This window comes from Eucalyptus grandis, chromosome 7, assembly GCF_016545825.1.
Source record: "Eucalyptus grandis isolate ANBG69807.140 chromosome 7, ASM1654582v1, whole genome shotgun sequence".
Lineage (NCBI taxonomy): Eukaryota > Viridiplantae > Streptophyta > Magnoliopsida > Myrtales > Myrtaceae > Eucalyptus > Eucalyptus grandis.
Window position 1 is genome coordinate 27,127,954 of NC_052618.1, and position 14,957 is coordinate 27,142,910.

A 14,957-nucleotide genomic window follows, 5' to 3' on the forward strand; every position below is an offset into this window, starting at 1 on the left:
CGTAGTACATGATTAGTAGAAACATGGTTTATTTGCTTAAATGAATTTCTTACCGCTTTCCCAGAATGCATGGAGTGCATGAATCGACTTTTGGTATGGCAATTTAGGTAGACCTCGAACAAGCTTCTTTGATGAGATTTTGGCTAATTGTTTCATGTTGACATGGCCAAGCTTTCGTGCCATAAGACTGCTTCATCTTGAATTGAGATTAGGCATTGTGCTTCATTTGGTTTTACATCAAGGAGGTAGATATTTCCATGCCTTCGACCCATGAAAGACCGAGTTGAGTCTTTGCTAATTCCGAACATGTGCCTTCTTGAAAGGAGATCTTGAAACCAAAAGATCACACAATTGGCTAATACTTAGAAGATTGTAGTTGAGTCCTTCCACTAGAGAGACATTGCTTATTGTGAGATTTCCAATTTTCACGCCCAAAACCCACAATGCATCCTTTGCTGTTTCCTCCAAATGAAACTTTTCCACCATTCACTTGAACAAGCTTTATGAAGCAATTTGAGTCTCCTGTCATGTGTCTTGAACATCCGCTGTCAAGATACCACTTAACTTTCTTTTTGACAGAGACCTGCATTCAAAGAAGAGTCTCAAGCTTTCTTTGGTACCCAAATTTTCTTGGGTCCTTTGGCGTTAGTAGAATAAGCATTACTAGGCCATACTTTCTTAACAGGCTTCCAAACCATAGGACACTCTTTTTCAAAATGATCCCGATCATTACACTTTGAACACCTTAGAGCACTTCGACCTACGACTTTACAAAGACTTTCTTGAAATGATTTTTGTAAGCCTCCTTTGTCGGTCTTTTCTTAATTCTTTCTTTTACTTTTGGAAAATCAATTAAAGGAATTGTTTCGCTGTCATACCCAAACCAGACTTGTTAAAGTAAGGTCTTTGACCGAAAGAACTTTTTCAAGTTTTTCAGACCCTATTGAAAATTTCTTTGAAATATTTGATAAGTCGGTTTTTAAGAAAGCATTTTCTTTTGAAAGTTTATCTTCATTCTCCTTAAGAGTAGAAAAATTCAAGTCTAAACTTTTCACTTTTTCTTCTAAAATATTTTCCTTTTGTTTTAAAACTGAGTTTTCCTTTTTAAGTTCGGAAATCCTTTTTAGAGAAGTCTTAAGACTAAAACATAGTTCATCAATGTATTTAGAGACTTTGACAGAGATTTTATAATCACTTACCTCAAATTCACTGTCAGAGTCTGATCCAGTCCGAGTCCGATTGTGCCATCGGACATAGGTTGGCATATTCCTCATCACTTTCTTCACACTCGTATCGCTCCAAGTTTCGGCTTTGAGAGCTTTTCGAGACTTTTCAGCTTTTCCTCTTTTCTTCTTCAGAGAGGACAATTTGGTCGATGTGTCCTTTTTCTTACATTCGAAGCAAACTACATCTTTGTTTGGTTCCTCATTATCAACAAACTTGGTTTGCTGTTTCAAGACTTTGTTTCCTTGAGTTGAACCTTCTTCCTTTTCTATTCAGCTTTCTCGAACCTTCTAATCATAAGAGCAAGCTCCTCATCGTCCGGATCTTCTTCGTAGTCTCGTATCATCGAATCATCGTTAGATTTTAATGCAATGGATTTCTTACCTCTTGGATCTTCGTCTTCATTAATTCGTTCCACTTCATAAGATCAAGAGTTCCAATCAGCTCGTCTACAGATAATGGCATAATTCTTTGCGTCTCTCTTATTGAAGTCTTTATATGATTCCAATCCTTGGAGAGTCCACGCAGTAGCTTGTTCACCTTCATAGGATCAGAAATTTTCTGTCCTTGATTCTCAAGGCCATTGACAATATCTCAAAACGGCTAAACATGTCGGTTATAGATTCTCCTTGTTTCATTTTGAAGGCTTCATATTGACCAAGGAGAATGTTAATTCTGGTCTCCTTCACTCGGTCTGTCCCTTCATAAGTGATATGTAATCTGTCCCGAGACTTCTTTTGCTGTATCACAAGAAGATATTCTGTTATATTCGGTTGGTGATAAAGCACAATATAAAGAGTAAATTGCTTTTGCATCGAGTGCTTGTCTCTTGTTTATCTCTTCTTGAGACATTCCGCCGGTTTCAACAGCTTTCTTTCCCTCTTTCGGATGCCGATGCGAGTAGTAGGAGTAATTCCTCTTTCCACCACATCCCATTCCAGAGGATCCTTTGATCGTAGAAAAGCTTTCATCTTGTTTTTCCAGATGTTGTAATCCTTTCCATCAAAGTAGGGTGGTCTGGTATTGCTTTGCCCTTCCACCAGCCCCGGTGCTAGCATACTAGCCATGGATCTTTTACTCAAGTAAAACACTTCAAATAAAGTAAGAACACAGCTCGATACCAATTGAAAATGCTAGTACGAGTACCTAGAGGGGGTGAATAGGTTTATGAAAATTTTCTTGCAGTTTGCGCAATACTTAGACAGATGAAGGATTAAAAATCAATCGTAAGACCGAGTAAAGGAAAGAGAGAATTAAACACGAGGTTTATAGTGGTTCGGCTTGATTCAAGCCTACGTCCACTCTTCGCACCGACAGTAGATTGGCTGGATTCCACTATGAACAAAGAGATGTTACAATGTTGATCTTCCTTGATTTCTCGATGTAGATGATCTACTACACTCGCTCAAGGTATCACCAAGTACAAACACTCTCTGTGTATACAATTTCGCTCGAACTCGTATCGACTAACAATCAAGGTTCTTCGGACTGGAATTTATCTATCGATCACACACTTAAAACAACTAGAACGTCTTCCTTTTATACTCCTTTATGCCATCATAGCCGTTGGAACTTACCAAAGGAATTCCTCCAATCTACCCGTTGGACGGAATCAATTAAGAAGATCATCCGAGCTATTTAAGGAATCTGATGATAGCCCATCAATCCTGTTCGCCCATACAATCAGGATTTTGGTTTCCAAGAATAGAACATTCCAAGAATGTTTCGTCGACCATCGGATCTTCAATTGATCTTAGATAAGAATCAAAGAATCCGAAATGATTATCCAACCAAGGGATCTATTCCAGAGGATTGGATCAAATCCCCAACCATATACTTCGGCTTCGGATATCCTTCGCCACTGGATTAGAAAGACTGTCAGTGAGAATAATCTTGAGTCTTGAGTCTTGAGTCTTGAGTCTTGAGTCTTGAGATTACAAAGTCTTGAGACTTTAAACCACTGATATCCAGACTAGACTGATAGAAATGTTTTGTCAGCTTCAAAATATTCTGGAAAGATTTCTCCAACAGCTGGTAGTACCGTGTACCATGTGAAAACTGTCGTCGACAGTGAGAGTGAGAACAAGCACAATTTCCAATGATCACCATGAGTAGTATCGCCACACAAGGCTAAGAAGCGGGTAATGTGCTTGAAGGTTGAATGATCATCTTCTCAAGGTAAATAGTGAAAATTCAAGCATTTTAAAGCCCCTTGGATATGGAACTGTGTCCATCAAATTTAGGTAAGATTTTCTATAGACATTGCCCATGTAGATGGCATCACCACCATAATTCCTTGTAATGGGTTCGACGGCCATCTGATTCTATCTAAGATGGCTATAGGTAACCTTGCCATTTGTTGAGCACCATAATTAGATGCAACATTGGATTCACATTTTGTTGTAACCTTGCCATTTGTTGAGCACCATAATTAGATGAAACATTGGATTCACATTTTGTTGCGGGAATTGACATGCTAGTTGTTGTGGAACCTGGTAAACTGGTTGTTGTGGGGCTTGGTACACTAGCTATTGTGGAGGTTGATATAGAGATTACTGCGTAATCTGATATACCGATTGTTGCAAAATTTGAGGAAATTGAGGATCATTCTAGATGACTAGTGGATTGTTTGATTGTGGGTTAAGATGTACGGGTCGAAAGTCTTGATGAGGAATTAGTGGATTGCTATTTGGAATGTTATTGGTTGAAAATACTCATCCTAGCCCTTGGTTGAAGGTAACTTTTTCTCCCCCTAGTTGGAGCTAACATTGTTCCTTGATGATCAATAGCTATGTGTGGTAGTGGTATGAGTGACACATTAGACTATATTGTGGCATAACATTGGGGACATTAGTGACATGTTGGGCATTCTCATTAAAAGTGAGCAGTGTATCTTGACAAGGCTGTTGCCCAACTATACCATTAAAATAAAAAACGCCTTGGGGATTAGACCCGTTAGCTTGGGTTGTCAAAATTGCTTCTCTCCTTTACAAAATCCTTATAGGTGCTAAGGGTGGTACATTGTGTCCTACAGTGCCAAAATTATCGCAAGAGCTGATGGCAAAGAGGTGTACCTTATTGTTATGGGAACATTCCCAATTTGTGGCTGGGCTGATCCTACTAGAATTCCATATTGCCCTTGAGCACATTCATGATATGTGTTAATTATTAACAGCATGATGACATCAGTCATTCGTCTCACCTATAATCAACGAATTCGTTCTAAATTTCCTCAATGGTCTATCTTATTGATGAAAGCATGATAGGAGTAATTTCCGCTGATCTTCGTGGTTCCTTCACATGTTGTCTTAGGACATTTGTGTTCTCACCTTATATCTAATTTGGAATAAGTTGAGAAGATGACGACTTGGCACGTGAGATATCCTCTATTAAGGGCTCGTCTATGAAACTATCTAGATTGTTGCAACTTCTTGTGCATGGCATAACATTTTCTTGTACTAACATTGTAGTTCCACTGGCATGCCAAAAAGATATTTTGTCGATTTTGTGTTTTGTAACGAAATATCTTTTGCCAAGTGTTATATTTTGATTTTTATAAAAGGATACTTTGGTTTTGTGCGAGTATTGGACAGAGAGGGTCAAACGCTAACAAAAACATATATTATATGGTTTCAAATCTTATAACTCTCTTAATACAAGATCAAAATCAACGATAACCAATGTCGAAGTCCAATCAACAATTTGATCCAATCTCATTTTTACATACTAGTGAAAGCCTATTAAAATCAAAGTGGTTTATATAATATGAAGCTGATTCGACAACACTGTATATTAACAACGGTACCCAAAAAGCACTGCTTGCAATTGAGTTTGAGAACACAATGTCGAAACCTAATTGACAACATTGGACAGTGGAAATAATACCTAGTAGACATTGCTTCTAGATGGATATGAGTACACAACGTCGGAATCTAATCGATGACGTTGAATGGTGGAAACAACATGAAGCCAACACTACTCTTAGATGGATACAAGGATAAAATGTTGGAATCTGATCAATGATGCTAGATGGTGGAAACAACACCTAGTAGACACTGCTCCAAGATGAATATGATGACACAACGTTGAAATCTAATTGATGATGCTAGATAGTAGGATAGCACTAAAATCTAATCAACCACACTACCCAATATATAGACACTTGCCAGAATTGAATCTACGATGGGAATTTGAAACTATAGCTAAGCTAAAATACGCTAAGATAACGAAAGGGTAAGAAACAAGTTTTGTGTGTTGTTTGGAGGGCTTCTCTGTTGGATTGCCTACAATATTTATAGGTCAATTTGGTAACTGTTGATGATCGCTTGCTTCCTTCTTAAAAGTCGCTCTACGTTCTTCCTTGAGCCACTTTATCCATATCTTGTTGCCTTCTGACCTGTTCAACGATGTTCACATAACTTGTTCAGCGGGTATTAACCATTCTTTTGATTTTTATGCCCTTTCAAGGACCAATTGTTCCTACCCCAATTTTGCCGTCAATTCCATATGAATTCTATGTCTTCAACAACGTTTCTTGACTTGGACACATGGCAATCAACTACTTTATTGTCAAATCGTGTATTTTGCTTGTAGAACCATCGAAATCTTGCCCAAGGGCTCTTAAAATCGTTGGCCATCATTTGTTTTTATGACTAACATAGGCTGGGTTGATCTAAATCACAGCCCATACATGGCAGCAATGAAGATTTCAAATGTTTTTCATCCCTTGTGACCAGCACGTGACAGTAGGGGTAATTTTGAGTATCAACAAGTGGTAATCGCTTTTAGGCAATTACTAGCAGTTTTTTAGTGCCTCTTAGCTTAAACATTCTAGTGCTTGATATCATTCTTGAACAATTAATTCTTTGCACTAACTATATCATGATCCTATAAATGTCGCATGCACTTGTTCTTGAGTGATGATTAGTAACTATTCATTGATAACTGTCTCACAATCTTGCCACTCCATGTTCTCGTCTGCCGCATCATGACATATCCCATGATCTTTTTTTCAAACGGTAATTATTCCCTTCAAACATTCACTTCCATTTCTCTTCAAATACAATTGCAATATTTTGTGGTTGCGTTTCTACGCTCTTTGAGTGAATCCCTGTCGATTGTTCAAATGTTTCCCAATTGCTTCATCTCAAAATTGGTACTCATAACCCTACGCTTCTCGTGCTTTCACAGAGCTCATATGGCATTCTATTAATTACCCACTGCCAATATGCATGTTGATCATCGTTGGCGGATTGTCATCGTGTATTATTCAGGGTCAAATGAATCTGGCCATGGCTGGACAATCATCTGCTCAAATAACTGCTAAAGCAGTACATTTTAAGCCTCGCGATGCTTCATCGAAGCTCATAAATCCATCGTCGCCCCACCTTATGCATGGGCCGATTTCTTTGAAACCATCCCCGTCTCGAAATCCAAATGTTGCAGGTTCTCTCACTCCCGTTAGGGGCAGGGCGGTGCGGATATTTGCTAGGGCGAGTCAAATGGCTATTCCTAAATGGACATAAATGCCAATAAATATTGCTCATTTCAATGTCTACAAAGTCGGTATACTTTAGTCTTGCATTTGATAAACCTTAGGTCCTCTCTTTTATCATGTTTGAACTTCATTTCCTAGGTGATGGCGTATAAAAAAAGAGCTTTTATGCGGTATTTGAGGCAGGGTCAACCGTCCATTATCGTTGATGCAACTTCTACCTGTTTACTCATTATATATTTAACTTCCAGAATCTTGACTTAAACAAATAAGTTCACAAAAATTATGGGAAATTATTATTGATATTGCATTCGATTTACTTTTGAAAAGATTTAGATCGTTTCTTGTAAATTAGTTGTCAAACTATGAAACCGATAGTCCTTGGAAAAAGGCTAAGATGTATCACTCAAAAGGGCTTTTATTAGGTCCGCTCTAGGTTAAGTCAAATATTTGTTAGGATTCAATGCACAAAGTAACTGGGAGAAAGAGAAATTGACACATAAGGTTAATTTTGATTTACCCTTAAACTAGGGCTATATCCAACAAATGATCATACTATAATTAGCATCTTGCACCCCTTTATTACAATCTTCAATGACGAGAAAGAAATTATGTATACCCAAGAGCGAAACCTCTATACCTTCTTGTTGATGGAGAGTATGAGACATACTCAAACAATATTTACAGCTGAATGGTCGACATATGAAAATTTTTTGGTAGAAAACTAACTACAAACACGCATATTACTTATTTGAATGTGAATAAGGATTTTCTACATTAGTAACCAGACCGAGCAATAATCCAAATTCAAAAGCAAAATCAGTCCAAGTAGGCTACATCGAAGTGCGAATGCTTGGCACACTACCATGAGGACGACGGGACTCTCGAAGTGTCCTCTTCAAGCATTTGATTGAACGTGATTGGCTAGAACATGGGCACTCGGTCATCGAGTAAGTTGATTATATACGTAGACATCGGATCATATGATAAAGACATTAACAGGACACGAAATGATCCTTGAAGTAGCTTATTGGTCAAATTGATGGCTGATAGAGGCCCGAGTGGCGTAATTGCTCTCCTTCCCCCTCTCGCTGGGCCAGTGGTTTTGTCTTTGGATTCAATAGGCAGATTGATCTAATTCCACCGACGTGGTAGTTCATGTGAACCATTCTTATGTATTTATATTGAAAGAAATGATATGAACTTAAAAGACCATAATATAGGGATCTAATTGGACAAACAGAAATAGATTGTGGAAAAAAAGTTCAATGAGGCAGTTTTCTCTGTTGAACCGCATTATTTTTGGGAGGAAATTCCAAAAATGGGCTCATAGTGCCTTCATTTTCTCAAATAAAGATCTTAAGTAGACCATATTTCAAATAAGGACTTGAAATGTCATCATTTTCTCAAATAATGACTTGAATTGGATTTTGTTTCAAATAAGAGTCTACTTTCTTCCGACGGTCAATGATATTTTCGTCATTTCTCATTTCCCCCTTTTTCTTTCTTTTTTATTTCTTTTTTATTTTATTATTATTATTATTATTATTATTATTATTATTATTATTATTATTATTATTATTATTAATTTTTTATTTATTTTCATGTGGTTCTCCTTCTTCCTCTTAGCTAGTGGCCGGCTAGCTACCGGCGATGCCCATAGAGGGCTGGGTGAGGGTTGCCCTCATCGGCAAGGGTCACCCTCGTTGACCACAGGTGAGGGATGGACTTGCTTGGGCGAGGCAACCCTTGCCCTAGAAGAGGTTGCCCCTTGACCGATGAGGGCTTGTTGTTGGTAAGGGCAGGTGAGGCCGTGAGCAAGGCCACCCTCGCCAGAGCTGAGGGTCAACCTTGCCTACCCCAAGTGAGGGCTCGATAACCCTCGCCTGTGGCCGGCGAGGCCTTGCTTGTGGCTAGTGAGGGCTTTTAGGCCCTCGCGCGCTTTTGAAGAGTGCTTGCAAGCCCTCGTCGGCCCTTCCTAATGGCTGGTTAGGGTCGGCCAGTGAGGCTCATGTGGTCAATGAGGGTCATCAAGCCCTTGCCAGCTCTTCCCAACGGCCAATGAGGGTTGATGCCAAAAAAGAAATAAGAAAAGAAGATAATTTTTTTTTTAGATGAAAACGCCCTTGAACGGTCAAAAATTTAGCTAGCCAGTGAATGGCGAGGTCAGACCCTTATTTGAAGCGGTCAAGGCCATTTTGGGGCCTTTATTTGAAACAATCAAGGTCACTTCAAGTCTTCATTTTAATATAGTCCACTTCGGGCTATTATTTAAGAAAATGAGGGTACTTTAGGTCCTTTTTTAAAATGTTCCCTTATTTTTATGTTTGTATGTATTAAATCAATTGATTTAAGTTCTATTCACGTTCACCGCAAAATAATTGAGATCTTTTAACACGGGATTCAAAAAGCTTAGTATGAAAGAAACATAAATCTAGGCCGTTCTACAAATATAGGGAAGCACCCATCTCTCTATAACTCTAGAAGATCTCAATATCACGAGGCAAGTTCTTGACTTTGGTCCTAAAAATTTAGAATTAGGCATCCCTCCGCCAAGCGTTACTAAAATAAGCCCTGCTTGACAAAAAGGAAGCCCTTTTTGAATGAGTTTCTAATAAGCTCCCCCACAATCAGCTTCGTGAAGCGTGAAAAAGAGAGGCATCAAGATCGAAACCCCAGTTTCATTAATAAAAATAAAGGTAACATTCTTTCCCCTCCCAACGCACTCTCATCATCACTCCCCCCATCTCAACTAAAGTGGCACCAGATCCGAAGCAAAATTCTTGCTTGAAGAGAACCACCGTTCCCCCACTACACGTGCACGACCTCATCTCTCTTGAATGTCATATGGAATTCCTCGTTCTAGCGAGATTTGTTAAGGTATCCAACGTCCTTCGCCTACGGGATTTATCTAAGGTATCAAACGTCCCTCGCCTACGGGATTTTTCTGCTTTTTGTACGAGGCGCACCGAGAATGATAAAGTGGAATTCAAAGACGTACACAAAATAAATGAGAGTAGAACCCGACTTCAATATCACGTCAAAATATCCAATCAAGAAAGACTCGAGGTTCTAGATCGAGAGTGACTATGTACATGTGAAGAGCATATAAATCTTGTGGATAGCGAAATATTCAACCCAACAGCTTAAACGTAGATGTGGAGGGAGATGATATATATAATGACTATATAGATCTGTAGACTCTGTAATACCTCAACAGAGTTGATGATCATATGAGAAAGAAGGGAAGCCATTCATTAATATATTCAAACTTCTTGATTTATTCTCTCTGTCCTTTGTGCAATTGGTGTATTGATCCTTACTTCATGTCAAAGTCGTGATTAGCCTAATTCATCGCAATGTTGATTAGCAAACAATGCATGGCAAAGCACTCGCTTGTTCTATGGCAGATTATTACCATTGCACTTTTTATCTAAAATATTTAGAAACAAAAAAAGTAGTACTTTACATTGTCTATATAATTCGAAAGTTCAGAGATATCTTGGCTAGACAACAGTTAAATTGCAAAAGCGACGAGAAAAAAGATGCAAAAAAATAAATAACAAGAGATTGATTTTTCTAACTTTTATTGGGTGCAACGACAGTGCAAAGGAATTTCTCACGGCCTGTGTGCGATTTTCAATTTCGACAATTGTATTCGACGTATCTTCAGTAGATGAATATTTCTATTTCACCATTGTTCATATTATATCTGATTTTATACACGTAGCATTTTTCAAATAAAAGTCGAATTTTGGTGTCCAGAAAAAAAGATCTAGAACATGACATGAGTTGCCATTTGATGCTCATCAAGTGAATGGTATGAATGGGGGAAGCAGGGCGAACTCAAGTAAATTTAATTCGGAAAGCTCTGTATAAAAAGCATAGAACAAAACCATGCCCCTAATATATAAATTCGCTTGCTTCTGGGTCAGGCATGTGACTGGTTTAAATCTTACCTTTTTCACTAATTACAATGTTACAGCTTTAATTATCTCCCTTTGTTGTTAGCCTCTACAAGTATCCAAAGCACTTGACATATTAACTCACTAATAATAACACAAACATGCATAATTATGCTCACTCTACAGAATATAATTGAGACAACAACATTGACCATGCAAGACTTCCAATCTTGTAAAATATCCCACATCACTTTTACAAGGGATATATCAGTTCTTTATATACATGTGTCACCCTTCACTTACAAGTTCAAGTTTTTGGGGTTAAATTTCTCAACACTCTCGAAAAAGCAATGCTGCTAACTGGGTCATAATGTTAGTTTTAGCTACCACACGTGATCCGCTTGCTCTTCATATAAAAACAATCTCCCTCATCTATTGACCTAGAGCTTTTGGACTGAACATTCTAGCCTGACATCAAAGCTGGATCCTGGCTCCATTTCATTTTCGCTCGCGCAGCCTCCTCCCCCCATCCTCTGAACTCCAACGCGCCGTTCCTCAATCCGGCTCATACGTGAGAGGGGGCATCAGAGTAGTATCCCCCCGTCACATATTTAGGAGATTTATGCCGTCTTCCTACATTTATCGTCTGTTCGTGGGTCGGGAGGCATGTGCAAGAGCGTCGGCGGGGGGGAAGAAGAAGAGCAACAACAAAGTTACGTACGTGGGTTTAACGCTGGGGGAAAAAGTCAATTGCGCAAAGGAACTGGTCCCCCAGCCGCGAGGCGCGCGCGCGGTTGTCTGTCGATATCGAGAGGAAAGAAAGAGAGAGACACGAGAGGAGCATACGCATTCGTGATGGATTTTTGCCTCACCGCCCCCCTGCAACAAAAATATTAGCAATGACCACCCTAAAAGAAGGGAAAAGAAAGAAAAAAAAAGGGGGGGGTGTGCATATTCTCTCTTTAAGCCTCCATAATCAAAGTTCTCTTTTTAGCAAGAATATTCCCCTTCCCCCTTTTGGCATACAGAATTTTTGGAGAGCGGGCCGAAAATCGTAATTTCATATAATTCCGAGGACAGATACAGGAATATATATATGATTATTTTTTTGGGACCTTGTAGAACAAAAGAAGTTACAGATGTTTTTGTGTTTATTTGTAATTTTCCGGCCGGGCATTTTTTGCATCTCCCGGCGAAAGCTGTACACGTAGCCGAAAGTCAACCGTCATCGTTTCTCTCTCTCTCTCTCTCTGTGGACGTCGCGACGAGCTGACCTGGCGTCACCCTGGCGTCATCACCTCTCCTCCGTCGTCTCTCTCTCTTTCTGCTCACGGCTTCAAGCGGATCCACTCGTAGCGGCCATCGAGGGGGGCGTCCATGGCGACGTCGTAGTTGTACCTGCAAGGAAGAAGAAGAAGAAGAAGAAGAAGAAGAAGAAGAAGAAGAAGAAGAAGGCGAATGGAGTTTGTCATCAGTCACTTAGGGTTTTGATTCTCTCTCTCTATCTCTCCCTACGAATGAAGAGAAGCGTTCTCGTTCGACGGAGCAGTTAAGAAGGAATCGCTTACTTCTCCGCGAACCGCTGCCGCTCGCACTCCTCCGCCGCCGAGAAGAACGATTCCAGCTCCCCTCGCGACGGCGTCTCCGCCGCGGAAGGCCTCCGCTCGCTCGGAGTGGTTTCTCTGCTACAATTGGAGACGATTGACAAAAAAATTATCGGTGCAAAAGAACAAAAAAGAAATCTCGTGCGCGAGGGAGGAATTTAAGAGGATCGATATTGAAAAATGAATGTGGAGTGTACCTGAAATCGCGGTTGCATGTCGATGCTTCGGTTTCGAAACTCTTCGCCTGCGATCGCACCGTTAGAGATCTTCAGTTAATTCAGTAACCGAGGGTGGCGAAACGACCAGAATTCTCTCTCGTGAACGCGCACGGACGATCGATTGCACAGGGAAACAGACAGAGAGAGCGAGAGAACGATCAAAGCTCGAAATTCACCTGTTGCTGTCGATCGTCGCCGACCATGTCGAACTTCTTTTCCTTCACGACGTCCACGGAGTCCTCGTCACTCCTCCCCGAGGAACGAGGCGGCTCTGATGGACCGGAGCTCGAGCTCGAGCTCGACACGAAGTCTCCGGCCTCCGACGGGGCGCTGACCTTCTCCGGCGAGTCCGGATACGGGAGCAGAAGCGGCGGTGCGACCTCGTGCTCCTCCGACCGCAGTTCCAACGGCGCTTCTCCGACGCAGGCTATCCTCCGTCGCTTCGGCGCCGTCGGAGCCGTCGGAGCCGTCGAAGCTCCGGCGACCTCGGCTCTCTTGAGGTGTCGCGTCGAGCGGGGCTCTTCCATCACAGCTCTCTCTCTCTCTCTCTCTCTCTCTCCCCCACGGCGGTGGCGATTTGGAGTAGAAACGAGGGAGAGCGCGAGGGGGCAGATGGACGGCTGAGATGCGGCGTTATATATATCTCGGAGGATGGTGTGGGTCCCAATCTTTTGGGGCGCAGTACGGCCCTAAGGCTAAAGCTTAGCTCGCAAGCGACGGGTGGGCGGCACACGTGGCCGCCGGCAAGAGCTACTAATTTGAGGTCGTGCGAGATTTATCTACCGGCAACAGGCACAGGTAGATCCATTTTCTTAGGGGACGCATTTAGGACGCCATGGAAGCGGGCCCCACTTGGTGCTGGCACGACAGTTGTCCGCTCCAGGTCGCTTCTCGCCAGTGGCACGAAGCACGTTGTCGTGCCGTGGCTGTTTGGAAGTTGCGCGAGACTCGCGTAGCAGCGGAGCAACCTATGATTAAGTGATGTCGGATCGGAGATGGATCTGAACAGCTCGCGACCCGACAGCGGTGGCCTCTGCAAGGGAGGGTCGGGATCATGAACAGGCACTTTTCATGAGATAGAGAAAGTACCGTCATAATGACTAATTTTACAAAGTATGTGGATCATTTTAAATCAAGAAAAAGATAAGACGGTGAATCGGTTTGATAGTTTATAAACACATGTATATTCTATGATAAACTAAAGTAGCTCACTTCAAATTTTGCCTACTATTTCAAATGGTGATCATTCAAGTATATTCAATCTCTGCTTGGTAAGGTTTTAGTATCAATTAAAGTTCAATGTGTGTGTTTTTTTTTCCCCTTAAGAATGGAAAAATGTGGAAAAGGTATTTATTAAACCACAAGTCAAATGCATAGATAATTACTAATTAGTAAATGAGCAAAATTGTAGTTATCTACTCACTCTTAACATGATTGGAGACTCTCAATCTTGTTCACTACCTCCACTGATGTCCCACCGAGTCTCAATCATCGATGTGTTGAAAGTTATTTTCAGAATAAACTCTCTCGTGTTGGATAAAAAATTTGAATTATCGTGACACATTTGAAAGTACTTATGAGGAATGGAGGACCCTCGTCCCTCTTATCGCCATGATGCCTCCAAGTTTTGAGCTTCCTAGCAAGAGTCTTAGAAGAAAAAAGATTTGATGTGTCAAAAGTCCTTCTATGCACTAATGCATATCCCCTAAGTTTATCATGCTCTCCTCCTCCTACTCTTCATCATCATCATCATCATCAATGGACAAATTTGGGATAGGAATTAGTTAGAAATATTATCCAAAAAGTTCTCAACCTATTACATTTTTATTAATTCATTTATAAATTTTTAAATTTTGTTAATTGAGTTCTAAATCTTTTCAAATGTCATTAAGTAAGTCCATCCAGCCAAATGACATGGACAAATTTTAATAGTATTTTAATATTTTTAATTAATTAACTTATTTTTCTTTTTTCCTTTCCTTTATTTATTTATTTATTTTCTTTCTCTTCCTCCTGCTCTAGTTGGTGGTCGAGCCTCGACGACCAACTAAAGATGAGAGTTGGCGAGGTCCGGTGAGGTTAACCTCGCCGACCTTTAGCTAAGCTCGCCGCTACTAGCTATTGGCGAGGGTAAGCCTTGCGGACCTTGCCTAGCCATTGATGATCCACTAGAGCAACAAGTAGGTATTAGAAAAAAATTATGGCTAAATTGATAAAAGTGTAATATGTTTAGAAATTTTGATCTAAATTAACGGCATTAGCAAGCGGGCATCATCAACTTTGATGGTTTTGTAAATTCACACAGACCCACAAAGCAAAGAGAGAGCAATCAATGGCCCCCTCCTCCTCCTCCCCCTAACGGATTGGTAAACATACTTCCAAACTGGAAATTCTGGGAAGGAAGGATCAGAAATGGGTCCTCTCCTTGAGTCAGACAACAAGGTCTTCCTCGAAGCTGGGCAATCTTCTTCTTCGGTTGGCGTTTTCATTTGACTTTTAGGGCCTGTGGTCC

The 14,957-nt window shown here is 40.6% G+C and overlaps 1 protein-coding gene across 3 annotated transcripts in view; it reads right to left on the reverse strand.

Annotated features, from left to right (window-relative positions):
- Positions 1 to 13,065, reverse strand: part of LOC104455372 (cyclin-dependent kinase inhibitor 7) — a 30,240-nt gene extending 17,175 nt beyond the window's left edge. Inside the window, exons 1-4 of one of the 3 annotated variants that reach the window (XR_005552790.1) lie at positions 12,622 to 13,065; positions 12,425 to 12,477; positions 12,192 to 12,308; positions 11,898 to 12,021 (exon numbers count right to left, since the gene is read on the reverse strand). Coding sequence is in view for 2 of the 3 variants with exons in the window: in XM_039316553.1 (XP_039172487.1) it covers positions 11,952 to 12,021; positions 12,192 to 12,308; positions 12,425 to 12,477; positions 12,622 to 12,972 (591 nt within the window). In the remaining variant the exon portion in view is untranslated. Of the gene's footprint in view, positions 1 to 11,634; positions 12,022 to 12,191; positions 12,309 to 12,424; positions 12,478 to 12,621 lie in introns of those variants that run through there. The other 2 variants (XM_039316553.1, XM_010070172.3) reach the window with 2 other exon arrangements.
- Positions 13,066 to 14,957: the final 1,892 nt, after the last annotated feature.